This window comes from Panthera leo, chromosome D2, assembly GCF_018350215.1.
Source record: "Panthera leo isolate Ple1 chromosome D2, P.leo_Ple1_pat1.1, whole genome shotgun sequence".
In the NCBI taxonomy this organism is placed as follows: Eukaryota; Metazoa; Chordata; class Mammalia; order Carnivora; family Felidae; genus Panthera; species Panthera leo.
This window is the reverse complement of record NC_056689.1, coordinates 12,136,827-12,151,588: the sequence shown is the minus strand read 5'-3', so window position 1 is coordinate 12,151,588 and position 14,762 is coordinate 12,136,827. Positions and strand designations below refer to the sequence as shown.

General features: G+C 45.8%; 2 protein-coding genes across 10 annotated transcripts in view; one reads left to right on the top strand and one right to left on the bottom strand.

Annotated features, from left to right (window-relative positions):
* LGALS8 (galectin 8) overlaps positions 1 to 10,288 on the top strand; it is a 36,081-nt gene extending 25,793 nt beyond the window's left edge. For 5 of the 9 annotated variants that reach the window (XM_042907682.1, XM_042907683.1, XM_042907681.1 and 2 more), the window contains 9 exons: positions 345 to 433; positions 1,142 to 1,352; positions 2,723 to 2,842; positions 3,482 to 3,538; positions 4,497 to 4,523; positions 4,652 to 4,774; positions 5,196 to 5,284; positions 6,032 to 6,197; positions 9,024 to 10,288. In XM_042907682.1, coding sequence (XP_042763616.1) covers positions 345 to 433; positions 1,142 to 1,352; positions 2,723 to 2,842; positions 3,482 to 3,538; positions 4,497 to 4,523; positions 4,652 to 4,774; positions 5,196 to 5,284; positions 6,032 to 6,197; positions 9,024 to 9,173 — 1,032 coding nt within the window. In that variant the 3' untranslated portion in view covers positions 9,174 to 10,288. The remainder of the gene's footprint in view (positions 1 to 344; positions 434 to 1,141; positions 1,353 to 2,722; positions 2,843 to 3,481; positions 3,539 to 4,496; positions 4,524 to 4,651; positions 4,775 to 5,195; positions 5,285 to 6,031; positions 6,198 to 9,023) is intronic. The other 4 variants (XM_042907687.1, XM_042907686.1, XM_042907688.1 and 1 more) reach the window with 4 other exon arrangements.
* A 1,920-nt stretch (positions 10,289 to 12,208) lies between these two features.
* HEATR1 (HEAT repeat containing 1) overlaps positions 12,209 to 14,762 on the bottom strand; it is a 49,596-nt gene continuing 47,042 nt past the window's right edge. The window contains exons 44-45 of the mRNA XM_042908048.1: positions 13,270 to 13,378; positions 12,209 to 12,474 (exon numbers count right to left, since the gene is read on the bottom strand). Coding sequence (XP_042763982.1) covers positions 12,386 to 12,474; positions 13,270 to 13,378 — 198 coding nt within the window. The 3' untranslated portion in view covers positions 12,209 to 12,385. The remainder of the gene's footprint in view (positions 12,475 to 13,269; positions 13,379 to 14,762) is intronic.

Genomic DNA, 14,762 nt, shown 5'->3' with positions numbered 1-14,762 from the left:
CGGGACCTGGTGTGGTCTCGTCCTGCCGTCGGGATCATCCATGGAATGTTAGGAAAAGGGGAGGGGGAGGGGACCTGACTTCCAGCACGTTGTTTTTTCTAGATCATAATTGTCCTATTAAGTATCTTCTTTCACAAAGCCCCCGGCCAAATAAAATGTTCTGTGAACTTTCAGCTGTGTCTTTTCCCACAGAACTCAGGTGTACAGATATTGTCACTATCTCGGCTGTTTCAGCAGTGATCTGGAAAATGCTAGATTCTGAGCAGATTTGTATGCAGACTTTCAAAATGTAGTCTTCCCGTTTTGTTTATGTAAACGTACATCTGTTACAATCATTTTTCCAGGTAATCCCCTATGTCGGGACGATTCCTGAGCAGTTGGAGCCTGGAACTTTGATTGTGATACGCGGGCATGTTCCTTGTGATTCGGACAGGTAAAAACCGTGGTGTGAGCTGGAGGAGGTGACTGAGCTGTCTTCTCGTGACTGTGGAACAACCACAGAAACTGATGCGGGGGAGACCATCTTGATACTCTTGAGGCCGAGGTGCCGAGGAGACTGGAATGAAGACCGAGATCAAAACCTTGAGTTTTTCATTTTATTGTTCGAAGTGTGGTTGGAATATGATCGGATACACGGTTAATGACAGGCACTGTGGTCAGACGCCAGGGACGAGGTCTGGTTGCCGTCTGACACCCCCACGGCATCTCTGAAGATCGATTTCGGGCTGTTTTGTCTGATGCTCGCTTTGGGCACAAACTGCGGACTAGGCGGCATCGGGGCCGGGCCGGCTCTCCGTGGCTGATGCCCGGGTAACAGTGGTTTAAATAAGTGAAAGTGAAGTCTGAAGGAGAAAGCCCAGACGTTTCCAGGTGACTCCGTCATCTAGAGAAGCAGGCTTCGGGGTCACCGTTCTCCTGTCCCCAGGGCGAGGTCCTTCCTGTTTCTCCTGGCTCGCGGCAGCTAGAAACCCGGCCCTCGCTTCCATGTTCTGGGTAGCTGGGTGGGTGCGCGGGGGTGAGTCGCGGGTCACTCAGCTCGCCAGGCCTCCACCTGCAGCCCGCCCCCTGGCTGCCCGCGACCCTCCCTCCTCACTCCTCCTCACTCCTCCTCACTCCTCCTCACTCCTCCTCACTCCCGCAGGTTCCAGGTGGATCTGCAGTGCGGCAGCAGCGTGAAGCCCCGCGCCGACGTGGCCTTTCATTTCAATCCACGCTTCAAGTGGTCCGACTGCATCGTCTGCAATACTCTGAAAAATGAAAAATGGGGATGGGAGGAGATCACCTACGACACGCCTTTCAAAAAAGAAAAATCTTTTGAAATTGTGATTATGGTGTTGAAAGACAAATTCCAGGTGGGTTTGGGAGAATGAAGGTAATGAGAAGCGGCACCCAAGGCAGGCTTGCGCGTTGGCGAACCCGCCCTTACGTTACTTAACTCAAGAGAAAGAGTGGCTTTATCGTTTTGCCCTGAAGTAGGGGCGCGGCGGGTACCTAAGTGTGGGCTGGGACGCAGCTTCTGCCTGCGCCTCGTGACATCCGGAATTGTGGGGCCGGGGCCTCCAGACCTCTTTGTGTGTGGCATTTCTGCTGCACAGCCGAGCTTACTTCTGAATTGGCGCAGAGCTGTATCAATTGTGGGAGGGTAAACTGTGGTCACCGTCACCCGGGGAGGGGGTTGGGAATCTGGAACTAACATCGACGGGGAATCCTGCCGCAAGTCCTTCAGGATCGTGAGATTCTAGATCCAGAGTTCTTAGAAGTGCCACCACTGGCTTCATCGAGCGGTCTAGACACAGTGCTCATAGTGCGTACGTGTGACGGAGAGGGTGGCCCTAGAGCTTTGGATGCACCTGCCCGCAAGCCCCGTAGAACCTCGAGCCCCCCAGACTAGAGAGAGATTCGCACAATTTAGCGTGAAAACCTCCCCATCTCGGGCGCGGACTCCATTCTCCCCTCCCTTCCCCGGCTTCTTGGGCGCTTGTACCTGTATCCTTCTCGAAAACTCTTGTTCCTGTCCTGTTGCGCGTTTTCCTGTGTTTATTTTACGTGCCAAGGGGATTTTAAGCTCCTTGAGGTCCGAGACCGTTTCGTATCCTGCTTGTTTTCCCGACATTCCCTATTTGGGAGGGAGGGACAGGGAGTGGGTTGCCGTGAGGCAATGTGCTGCGGGCACTCACGGGAGTGACTTGATCACAACAGCAGCCCTTTCTTCAGGAAGAGCTTTGTCCTGCTCTAAGCAGGAATCGCAGATAAATTGAGTAGCTTGCCCATGTCCGTTCATTCAGGATTCAACAAATATTTACTGAAAGCCTGCCACGTGCAGCGTCCTCTTCCTTGGAGTGTGGTCCTCAAGGAGAGCAGGTGGGCAAGCTTGCCGGGCGGATTGCTAACCTGAGCTCACAGGCCTAGGGCATCCGGGGAACCTCTGAACCCCGGATGCCTCGTGTACACGCGTAGGTGCACACATGCATGCAATATATTCATGAATGCCTAATTGGTGTGGAGGGAGAGGGTCCATGGTGACTAATCAGAGCTCAAAGGAAGTTAAGAACCACTGCTAGTGTTATGGATGCTTTCAGTCACAGTTTGATCAGACGTGTGATGTGCAGACCTGGGGGAAGAGGTATAAAATGAAACCCAAGGAAACGGGATTTAAATTTGGACACGTTAACGTATTAACTTTTTTTTTCTGGGGGTGGCGGGGTGTTCTGTGTCCATCTAGGTGGCGGTAAATGGGAAACATATCCTGCTCTATGCCCACAGGATTAGCCCGGGGAAGATAGACACTCTGGGCATTTATGGCAAAGTGAATATTCACTCAGTTGGTTTTAGCTTCAGCTCGGTGAGTACCCTTCCATAGCTTGGGGTCTTTGATGATGTTTTCTGATGAAATGGTAGCACGTATCTTTAATTAACATCTTCCTTTAAGATAAAAATACTATAAATGTCTCCATCATGAGTATGTTGATTTCCTAGAAACAAAGCTTTCAGACTAGTAGTGCGCCATTTAGCGCTCTAATGTCTGTAGGATCTTAAATCTAGTATGGTTCTGACAACAACAATAAAAATCCCCAAACAGTAATTACAAAACAAAACCCTTTGGAACAGGGGCTAATTCCCTGACACAGGAGAACAGTGGAGGATTTCTCCTGAGATCACTTCCTAGAAGCGGAATGTACTGAGAGGGTATTTGCATTTTAAGTTATGACAGATACCGCTAGCTTGCCTTTCAAGAAGATTCTAGCAGTGTGCAGTCTCAGCAGCTGTGCCCATTTGTCACATTTCTCTTGACACTCGTTCTTAGGCTCTTTGAGGTCTGCCCATCTGATAAGGGGGCAAAGGACCCTAATGTTAAGTGCATTTTTGGATCATGATTCTCAAGCCTATTTTCACGTTTAACACTATTTGTAATTCTTTTTGAGATGTCAGGGAGATTATGTTTAGAATTCTGACGGATGTCAAAAATTAATCTTATCTTTAGGATTTAAGAAGTACCCAGACGTCTACTCTGGAACTGACAGAGATAAGTAAAGAAAATGTAAATATTCAATCTTTTAAATAACCACCAGTTTAAAAATGTTCTTTTAGTTGTCAAGTAAATCAGGTGGCAGGCAGGCTGAATTTTTAAAAGTTATGTTAAAAAAAATTTTTTTTTTTTTAGTGTTCATTTTTGAGAGAGACAGAGAGACGCCAAGCTGGGGAGGGGCAGAGAGAGAGGGAAACACAGAATCTGAAGCAGGCTCCAGGCTCTGAGCTGTCAGCACAGATCCTGACATGCAGCTTGAACTCACGAACCGTGAGATCATGACCAGAGCCGAAGTCGGACGCTTAACCGACTGAGCCATCCAGGCGCCCCCCAAAGTTATGTTTTTAACTTGTGAAAAATTGTTTTTAATATCAAGAAGGTGGGAGTAATCATTTGCAGACTAAGGCATCTATTTCTGTGGGACCAGGCACTGGAAGTTTTGCAGATGGTTGAGCCATCAGTGTCTGTGACCACCACCTACCGTTCTTCTGTAAAAAACCTCTCTCTTAACTGTTGAGTAAACTGTCTCACAGTATTTATAAATGTTGAACACAGTCAGCACATTGGGAAGCAAACTTCCACATGTATCTTCTCCCCTGTAGGAACAAGTACAGTCTAAACACTGAGTCTTTGTCATTAATAGAAAAAGTTACATCTTACTGATCTCAGAGCATGTGACCTCAGAGAATATAATCTCAGCATTTTGGGAGCCCCTTGGAAAGAACAAGTAAAACATGTGTAAAGTTCATGTGTGGTCCTAGGACTATAGGACTATCAGACCGTGTTCCCAGCCTGAGCACCCTTCACAGCCCGATACCACACCTGTCAGCATAGGCCGCTGTGTGTCACATCCAAGGCCAAGAGGGTACTACTACCCCGGGTTCTGGCCATTTCAACCAGTAAGATCTGACTGCTCGTGTTAAAATTTTTCCCTTTCAAATGTCTTCATTTTGACTTTCTCTTCCAATAGGTACAAAAGTCTGGCACATCACAGTTTGTAAGTATTTTTGCCTAGATTATAATATATGGAGTGTTTTCTAGAATCGCCCAGGAAATGAATAGTTTAAACCTTGGAAGCCAGCTTCATTTTTTCCACACCTTATTGCAGAACTGTTTCCCCAACAGCCTAGTAATAGAGGAGACATTTCTAAAATCGTACCCAGAACTGTCTGCACCAAGAGCAAAGGTTCGACTGCCAATCACAGTTTGACTTGCGCCAAAATACTACCTACCAACTGTTTGTCAAAGGTTTGAAGAGCCAAAAATTTTCTTAATTCTGTTTAACAAATTAAGTTTTAATTAGCTGGTATATGTAACTTCCCCCCTCAGTAGAAACCCACAGGCGCCACTTTGCACTTCTGTGCTGATCCTGGACAGATAAGAGTTGGCCGGGCGTAGTCTCTGAGCCAGGAGTGTGCTTCCTTAACGCCTCCCCTCAGGCAGGACGTGTGGCCCAGCTGCAGTCCCCAGCGCAGGCAGGTCCCGTGTCCCGTTAACCCATTTCATCGCGTGAACCGTTTTCGGCGAGTCTCTGCCGTGAGCCAGGCGGCGCCGACCACTGGGGTTTTACAGGGTCATGGCCTTTAAACGTTAAAACGTGTCTTCGGACAGTTGTCCCACGAGACCCCTTTCTGCAGGCTTCCTGGTGCCGACTGTGGTCTCTTTACAGACTCTGCCATTCGTTGCGAGGTTGAACTCCTCGATGGGCCCTGGACGAACTGTCGTCATTAAAGGAGAAGTGAATACAAATGCCAAAGGGTCAGTACCGTTGTTACCAATAATGGTGCGGAGTTTGCACGTGTCTCTCTCGTTGCCTTAGACCCCAGCCAGTCTTGTGGGACAGGCGGGAGCCGTGTCCCAGTCCTCACCTGGAAGCCGAGACCATCAGAGCAAGAGCTTCGAGGTCACGCCGCTAACCAGACTGTCTACGGCTGGTTGGGGCAGAACCAGGACTCAGGCCCAGTGTTCTGAGCTAGGCTTTTTGCGGCCAGACAAGAGGGTGGCATTTTTGTCCCCACCCCCGCCTGCCTTGTAGAACTCCAGGGCAGCTGCGAGGTCAGATAACGTTGGTTAGGGCCCCTCACCGCATGTGACTTAACGACCTTTCCTAGAGATGTTCAGACTTCTGAAAGCTTGAAATTAGCTATTTCCTAGAAAATAGGACACTTCCGAGAACAGAACACTTGCGAGGACCCCATCCCCCTGCAGCCTAAAGTAACAGGCGTGTGGTTTACTTGCTCTTCAGCTGCTTCCCAACCAGACCTGTGGCCTCAACACTGAGGCTAAAAAACTATAAATTTTTTTATATTTTTATCTTGCAAAGAATGTATTTACACCAGTGGAGCGATAACTGAATTTAAAATTTTACCTCATCTGCATTCCTGTCTGTGTGCATACATGTGTTTTGTGTCGTGATCAGAGTTCAATTCTGATTGTTAAAATGGCAGAAACTGCACTTCCTTCTACTTGGTTAATTAGGGTTTTTTTTTTTAATTCTCTCAAAAGCTTTAACGTTGACCTAATATCAGGAAAATCCAAGGATATTGCTCTCCACTTGAACCCACGCCTGAATATTAAAGCATTTGTAAGAAATTCTTTTCTTCACGAGTCCTGGGGAGAAGAAGAGAGAAATATTACCTCTTTCCCATTTAGTCCCGGGATGTACTTTGAGGTAAGATGATCTTACGGGACAGGAAAAAGAATCTTGGGAGGAGGGGTGGGATAAATGGTCTACTTACGTCAAGTCCTAGCTTAATATGTGGAGACAGCACGTAGTTTTTGTTTACGTGGAGACTGCATTATAAAAGGGGCATTCAAAATACAATCAGTCTAAATGGCACAGCCAGCAGAATACTGCATTATTTGCCCTGGGATTCTTACTGTGTGGCCCATATTAGTTCATAGGAATTTGAGGAATAGGAATTTTAACAGGAGCCTTGCCTCAGGACTGGAAAAACACGTTTAGGATAATCTCCTGTGTACATGAGCACACGGGAACTAGAAGACTGCCTGCACTCTCCGTCACGTGCCGTCTTGGTTATAGGTAGCTTTAGGTGGCAGTCCTTTCTTACGGGGAGTTTGTCCTGTTTGTATATATTCAAGGAAAGAGATGTTTAGACCCTGGAACTCGAAGGTCAGGTAACTTTTTTAGGGCCCCTCATGTCGTGTGACTTGAGGACATACTGTCCCGGGTCCCCAAACGTGTGAATATTATGGTGACACAACCTTTCCGAAAACGTTTCTGGATGCTGAGCAGACAGTAGTTTCTTTGACGCTGACGCTGGGTGGCTGGCTAGGTTCAGTCACTCGTTGAGGTGACGTACTGCCTCCCATGGTCATTTAGGGTCACTGATTTAGGGTCCTGCTTCTACATTTTAAAACTGTCACTTGCTCTGGACCAGTAGGTTGAGTTTTTGAGCACTCATCAAAACCAGTTGTTAAAAAGCAGGAACACCAAGACTGAATAAAAGACAGCAGCTGGACATGAATGTGTATTCCTGAGTTCCGGTATGTGGGGTAACAGTTGTGACCTCATCATAGGAGGGTCCCTGGAAATTGCGGATACTGGTTTGGAAGTCAGAGGCATGCAGGAGGGTGAAGTTAAAGGTGGGTTTTCCAGATGGAGGGGATGATTTGAACAAGTCACTGGAGGTGGGGAGGGCAGCACAGGGGTTTGTCGGCTTGGCAAGAATCCAGGTATAAGAGGCCACTTGGGGCTCACCGGAGGGAGACAGAAGTGACTGCTCCAGAAGGAAGTGGATCCTTGTGGTTGGTGACAGGAAACCAGTGACTAACCTGCTTTTTGATCTGGGCCCCATCCATGTTTGCTACTGGATTAAAATGGAAAAGGACAAAAATTCCTTTAAAATCTTTTCCTTAGTTTTCTACCTCAGGAACAGTCATTACCTCGTGTTGGATTATTTTTAAGTTTCTGTAGTGATCGATTTTTCTCTGCTTCAGACTCCTGCCTTTTTAATATGCTTTTATTGAGATCCTTGGATTTTCCCCATTATGCCATTACTTTGATTTTAACCAGTTATCTTCTGTTCCCTGTTGTTTCAAATTCATTTATCAGTTCCAGCTACTCGTTTAAAAAATACCTTTGTCTTGTAACTTCATCTGTGAGTTTTGTTTGTTTTAATCAAATCATGTTCTTACGAGCTGTTCTGTAACATCAGATAGTTGTGGGGGGTTTTGGGACTGTCTTTTGCACATGGTTATGGTATCTGTTCTGCAGGAGTGCATCTTCCAGGCCGCGTGCCCTTCTTTTCCATTGGTAATGCAGGGCGCCGCACCTGCTGTGTCGTACGGTGTTGGTGACTGACGGACCTTCCCACTACGTGCCTCTGATGCCAGCTTGTTTTCCCTTCTGGGCGTGAGGCCGTTGTTTTGTGTTCTCTCGAGATTTCTGTTAAATGTACGTTACCAAAGGTCCCTTCCGCCTGGTTGAAACTGGGATTTCCAGCACTGTTGTGAGGATAATGTGATTCCAGTTACTGGTATTTTCCTCGGTTCTCTACATAGACCTAGAGCCTGTTTCTGTCCGTTCACTGTTTTAGCCGAGGAATCGCCCCCGGCAGCCATTTATCACCAGTCAGAGCAGAATAAATAACCTGTTTCTCTGCAGATTCAGATTCTGCCTCCGGCTGGCCCCCGGGGGTGGAGCCAGGTGCGAGGCAGGCCGAGCTGCTCTTCAGAAGCTCCGTGGTGCAGGTTCACCAGACTGGGCTTTGCGGTGTGGCTGGAGAATACACGGTAGCGTGGTGGCCAGGCCGCAGCGGGAAGTGTGAGGCTGACGTGTCAAAGTGATTTAAAAGGACTGTAGTTTCTTTTGATGTTCACGGGTTTGTGTTAGGCAGAGACCGCTCTGAAAGTCTAGCACAGAAGGCTGCCACTGGCCACGGACGTGAACTCACTCTGCCAGAAGGCCAGTTGCTCCAGAGAGCCACAGAATCCCGAGCTTGAGACACAGATGGGAGACCACGATGTGCGGAGCTGGGGTGGAAATGGAGTCAAGGTTGCCACGCGGCTGTGCAGTCCCGGCGAGTGCCCTAAAAGCTCTGAAATTCTCTACTGTGGCATTTGTCTAAGACCCTGTGGTTTAAGGCCGAAGAGTCGTGATCCAGGTCCCTTGGTTTCTAGCCTGTTACTCGCAGTCAGCTCCTCTGTAAGGGTCAAGATGGCTGTTTTCCTACGTCATTACGGTTCCCAGACACGGGGAGGGGAGGGGGGTGTGGGGAGGGAACGACTTCCCGTTTCGCGGGGAGAAGGTGCGGTGGATGGAGGGTGCTGAGGGAAGGCAGGCCTCGGGCCCCGGGGACAGCGTGAAGCTGCAAGCGCGCTCAGAGTCCCTTCCCCAAGTGGGATGAGGCAGAAGGTGCCACTACTGGATACACTGTAGTTAGAATCTTAGTAAGAAGGGCCGTTAACACCAGCGGGCTGGGAGAACTGCCTAAACCGAGGGAAGCCACTAATGTTGTGTGTCCTTTCCTTCCAGATGATAATTTATTGTGATGTTAGAGAATTCAAGGTTGCCGTAAATGGTGTACACAGCCTGGAGTACAAACACAGATTTAAAGAGCTCAGCAATATTGACACGCTGGAAATTGATGGAGATATTCACTTACTGGAAGTCAGAAGCTGGTAGCCGACACGCTTGCTACAAAAACTGAAATACAAAATGGCTTATGTGACACTGGCCTTGTTAAAGTGCATCTCACTATTATTGTTTATCTATATTGTTAAAATGAGCTTGCATAACAAAGTCCTCCTAGGTGTTCTCAGTCTTGCCACACAGTGTGGCTTTGTCTAGCCACAGGGTAAGGAAATTCAAGGCAACAACAACTGACAGCCATTATTCAGGCCTTTCTGTTCTCTCTCCCACCTTGACTTCCTTTTTTAAATGCGATTCAGATTCAATAAGTATCTAGTAATACAGTAGCTAACACACTGAGTACTTATTTCCTGCCAGCACTGCGCTAGAAGCTGGGGATATGTGTATACGGTGGAACATAATACCACTCTGCTCCCGCTTGAGCTCAGAATCTTTTGGGCTCTGCCCTCGTGTCACCAATTTTTCTATAGGCATTAATTGTATAAAGTAACCAGAGACTTAAAAGAATTACTCAACTGTTAAGTCACCTAGGCACGAATTTACGAGACACTATTCCTTCTCTAGCTATTGCTTTCGTAACCAGAGTTCGATCATATCCCGTAACTGAAAGGATCGACGTTGCCCTTACATTTGGCAGTTTTCTTTAACATGATAAATATCTAGCTCTGCTAGCTATAAGCATTGCCAAAGAAATAACACTATGATATCCGGACACAGCGCAAAGTCAAAAAAACGCAGCAAAACAAAAACAAATGGCATGAAAGTTAAGTTGATGTCAATCTGAAGGCCATGGATGTCTATACCAGTAAATGCTTACAGGACTTGCACTTGGAGTTAGAGGTCTACACGCACTCCACTAGAAAGTTTAAGGTAGATGATTTCAATCTGTAAAACGTTTATGGGTGTAACAAAGCAATTGTCAAGATTAGATTTAATGATTGTTCATGAAATAGGCACACACTATCAGAAAATAAAATACACCGAGACCAATGAGGTAGAGAGCAGCAGTGTAAAAATCTGTTGCTTGTCTGCATGCAAACAAACCCCACTTCTCTGCTCTTCTAAAGATTAGTCCCTCATCAACAAGCCAGATCAAAACATTGTTCTACTTTAAGTGATTAAAATCAAACCTGTATCAGCAAGTTAAATTGTTGCATTTCTGTAATTTTTTCATTCTTTGAAGTGAGTTGGCAGAAGTTCTTTATAGAATTCTTACAGGTCAGATCTTGTCACAGGAAATTTCAAAGGCTTGGGAGTGGGGAGGTAAAAAAGTTAAATTAGTTTGATCATTTTATCATGTTAAATTGCTACGCCGAATATGCTGCCAGGGTTTAGGACTATTTTCATTACAGATTTTGGTTAGATATTATTTGTACCCATATACTGAAAAGAATACCACTACCAACCTGATTTTTTAAAAGTACTCAGTGTAGAAGATTCTGGCACGTGATTCTTTTCTATTCATGTTAATTTATCATGTTACATCTTGCCAAGCTCACGGCAGGGTGGAGTGGGGTCCCAGCTTTCATTGGGAGAATTGAAGAAAGAATCCCCCAGGGTTTTGGTTATTTTTTTTCCTTCATGTAAAACATCAGAGGGCGTGACTCAGATGGAGACTATAGGCCCCTCAGGAAAAAAGCCCCACATACATTGTTTCCTCTAATTCTTAAACATACTTCACTTTTTGTTTTACGTGGAGCTGTTACTAAGACCTAAGATTGATTCTTTGACAGAAACAATACAAAACAATAAGATGTGATTTGAAAAGAAGCTATTAGCATTTTACTGATTAATCTTATCAAAACATTTTTTAAAAGGGAGTACGCATTCCTAGCAAGCTATATCTCTACAACTACAATTCAGCCTTTTGCTTCTTTGTCACAATTTGGCATGAAATTTCTGTAATAAATTAGAACAAAGGCTTTCAAACTAAAACCAGGGGATAGTTCTTAGATATTTTAAACTTATTTTTAAGGCACAAATTAGACAAATCTGTCTTTATTGAAGGTAGTTTATTTGAGCCTTCACTTTCACCATGACATCAGGGATTAGAAAACTTGAAAGTTCCAACGCGCCTGGGTGGCTCAGTCGGTTAAGCGTCCGACTTTGGCTCAGGTCATGATCTCATTCGTGAGTTCGATCCCGCACTGGGCTCTGTGCTGACAGCTTGGAGCCCGGAGCCTGCTTCAGATTCTGGGTCTCCCTCTCTCTCTGACCCTCTTCCACTCACACTCTGCGTCTGTCTCTCTCAAAAGTAAACATTAAAGGGGCGCCTGGGTGGCTCAGTCGGTTAAGCGTCCGACTTTGGCTCAGGTCATGATCTCACGGTTCGTGGGTTCGAGCCCCGCGTCGGGCTCTGTGCTGACAGCTCAGAGCCTGGAGCCTGTTTCAGATTCTGTGTCTCCTTCTCTCTGTGACCCTCCCCCGTTCATGCTCTGTCTCTCTCTGTCTCAAAAATAAATAAACATTAAAAAAAAAAAAAAGTAAACATTAAAAAAAAAGACAAAACTATATTATAAAGTTGGAAAAAAAAAATTGGATACTTTCTCATACAAGTAATTCTTGAATTACCATCAGGGGAAGTGTGGCCATTTCTAATTCTGGAGGAGCCATGCCACCTAGTGTTTCTGGGCCTTTTCTATCTGTGGGATCTGAGAGCCTATTGCCTCTGCCCCCACCAAAGACTGAAGGGTACAGAAGACAATCCTAGTCCTAAGTAGAAAATGCATTCCAGAACTAATTCCCACTGTGGCCACGCACAAAAATTATGGCTGAAGTATCATCTACCCAAAATGTGAAAAGTATTCCAAATAGCTTTATAGTCCAAAGCATTGGTGCTGAGTAACTGTCACTTTCTCGAAGAGCTACCTTGAATGAAATCCAACATGGATACCACGTACGTAAGATAATCCCTTTGTGGGAAAAGTCAAGGCTTTAACTGTCTAAAGATGAGGTGCTTTTACCTTTGAGTGCTAAAATTCACCAGGTCTGTGATCTCAATAACATCAATCAGAAATGACTGTGACAAATGCTGAGACAAACAGCAGTCTGTATAAAAATAGGCATCGTTTACTCTTACTGCAGTTCCGTACAAGGGGCGGGAGGGCGGCACGCCAGCTGGTTTCATACAGAAGTCCGCGCAGGGGTGAGGGCACCAAAAGTAATATGGTACCAAACACCCACAAATAAAAACATGAATAAATCCAACCTCTGAACGGAGTAAGAAAGCCCCGAAACCCGGAGTCTTAGAAGTAGCTCTGGAGTGGCTCCCCCAGTACGGCCTCCAGCTGCTGGACGGTCCTCTGGCACTGACGCTCCACTTCTTCACATTCATCTAAACACAAGAATGAAAACTGCCTCAGTTATCGTTAGTCTAATTCTTTAGCTCTTGCATCATCTGGCCACCGCTCAAAGGACGGAAATGAAACCTGCCCACGAAGCAGAAAGCACGGCACCCTCCTTGCAGCGCCCGAAAGAGCGGTACACAGTGGGAATCCCAACTTCTAGTGACGCCCCTGCTCTAGGCCGCAAGACACACCGGGGCATGTACTTGTAGACGAGCGCTTGTCTGCTTGCCTCCTCACCCCTGCTGATTCGTGCGGCCTGGTGGCAGGGCGTTCGCCACGCCCAGAACTCTGCAAACCTGGCCTGAACGCCTGTTCTACCCGTCACACTCACTTTGTTAGTTTATCAAAATCCTTTTAAAGCCTCTTGTTTCTTCCTTTATAAAACAGGGATAATGGCACACACATCGTGAGGACTGAATGAGATCCTCCAGGCAGAGCACGGAGGAAACGTTGGCTGGTATTAACAGGCAGCTAATCTACTGTGATCTTGTTGGCACTTCTGACACAGTAAATCTACGGGGACTAGAATAATCACATAAATGTATGAGGATAATGAGAAACATCAATAAATGCAAAAGTAAAGGTGGCGGAGATTTCCTTGTAGACAAGTTTCAGATGATCGTGGGGTGGCCACCTAATACTCGAAACGAGCACCCCGCCTCCTGTCTGCAGTGTGAGATGTGGAGGAGGCAGAGGATGGGGTTCTATCCAAATTTCCATGATCACTGGGCACATTTTCACAGAATTTTACTGCCATTATTTCTTACTAGTTTAGGAATTACCTTCCATCAATTCAGCTAAGAAAGGAATGGACTCTGGCAGCAAGACAAGGTAATTCTCCTTTAGTTTTTCAGCCAGTGCTAATACTGTAATCAGAGCAGCAAATCGAACCTGAAAGAGATAAAAAGGTAAAGAAAGAGGATTTAACCCCTCCCCCCCTCCCCTGCCCAGGACTAGCATTGCTGCATTTACATCTCACAACTGTCTAACTTGAGACAGGCTCCGACTTTTTAAACGAATTGGTTCCCCCTCTGTCCACTCCACTTCCATCTCAGAACACCAATTTATTTAACAACTTGGGGTCTGTTTATAATACGGGCAACCTTATACGAACCAGTGTTTTTTAAAGTGTCTTACAGTACTGCAGGGCTTAATGTGAGTACCTTTTTCTAACGTTTTCCTTTAAAAACAACAATCAAAAAGGCACACACAGACTCAAGTATGTCATCAAGTTTACGTGCACTGAAGCTCATGGGCTTGCTGGGCTGGGCGATGAGGCCGCCTGGCCCCCTCAGGCAGGACCTCTCCCTCCCGACTACAGTGGTGGGAGGGGCCGGGCATTCAGCACGGAATTAAAAATAATGTATCGTGACTTCCTGATCTGGGAACTTAAAAAAAGTCTGGGTGTTTCTCTATTCCTATTTCATATACCTAATTCATATATTCTCTATTTCATATTTCTGGTCTATGGAATGCAAGCAGCGGTCTGGCTCTGTTAGTGGTTCACTTTGAAACAAAAGCTGTACTAATCCTCTTTCTGGTTTTGGACAATTAAAAATATTTGGATAAAGCAAAATGATTTCTTTAAAAAGCCTATGAACTACCTATGTTCAAGCCAGACTTTTTTTGATATTGTACATTCAAAACAAAACATTAAGACAAATTTAATGCTATAAGCTTGTAAGAACCTACAATGTAAAATCTGGGGGTTCATGAAAATAGCCTCATTGTTCTCTCCTGTAATAAATGTTATATGTTTCAAGTAATAAATCTTTTGACAAAATTCTGCTTCGGTCTGCTTTATTCACTGAGGTTCTCGTATGCTAATTAGACTGAGAACTGGTGACTGGAAATGGAGACACAGGCAGGGGACTGTAACTTCGTTCATCCTCGCCCACGTGAGTGAGTGTCCACCACTCCTTATTTTCCATTATTTCACAAAATCCTAAGCCTGATACACATGACGGAGATAATCCATTGCCCTAGCTCAAAGGAATGTTCTGTGAACAGACTGAAAGACAGTCTCTGGGAGCACAAAGACATTTAAATATGTCACTACTTGCGTCTAACACACCGTGGGGGTGAGGGAGAGGACTTCTATTATTTATAAATAGGCTTTAAGTAAAAACCAAACATTCCTCAGGCTCAAACTTCTGCCCAAAAGAGCAACCTCCGGTCCTAGAAGACAAGCAGCTAGTTTACCATGGGCCTACAGCCATGACCGCTTTGGGACTGTTTGGTTTATATGGGGAACGCACGCAGCTTCAGTGCCTGT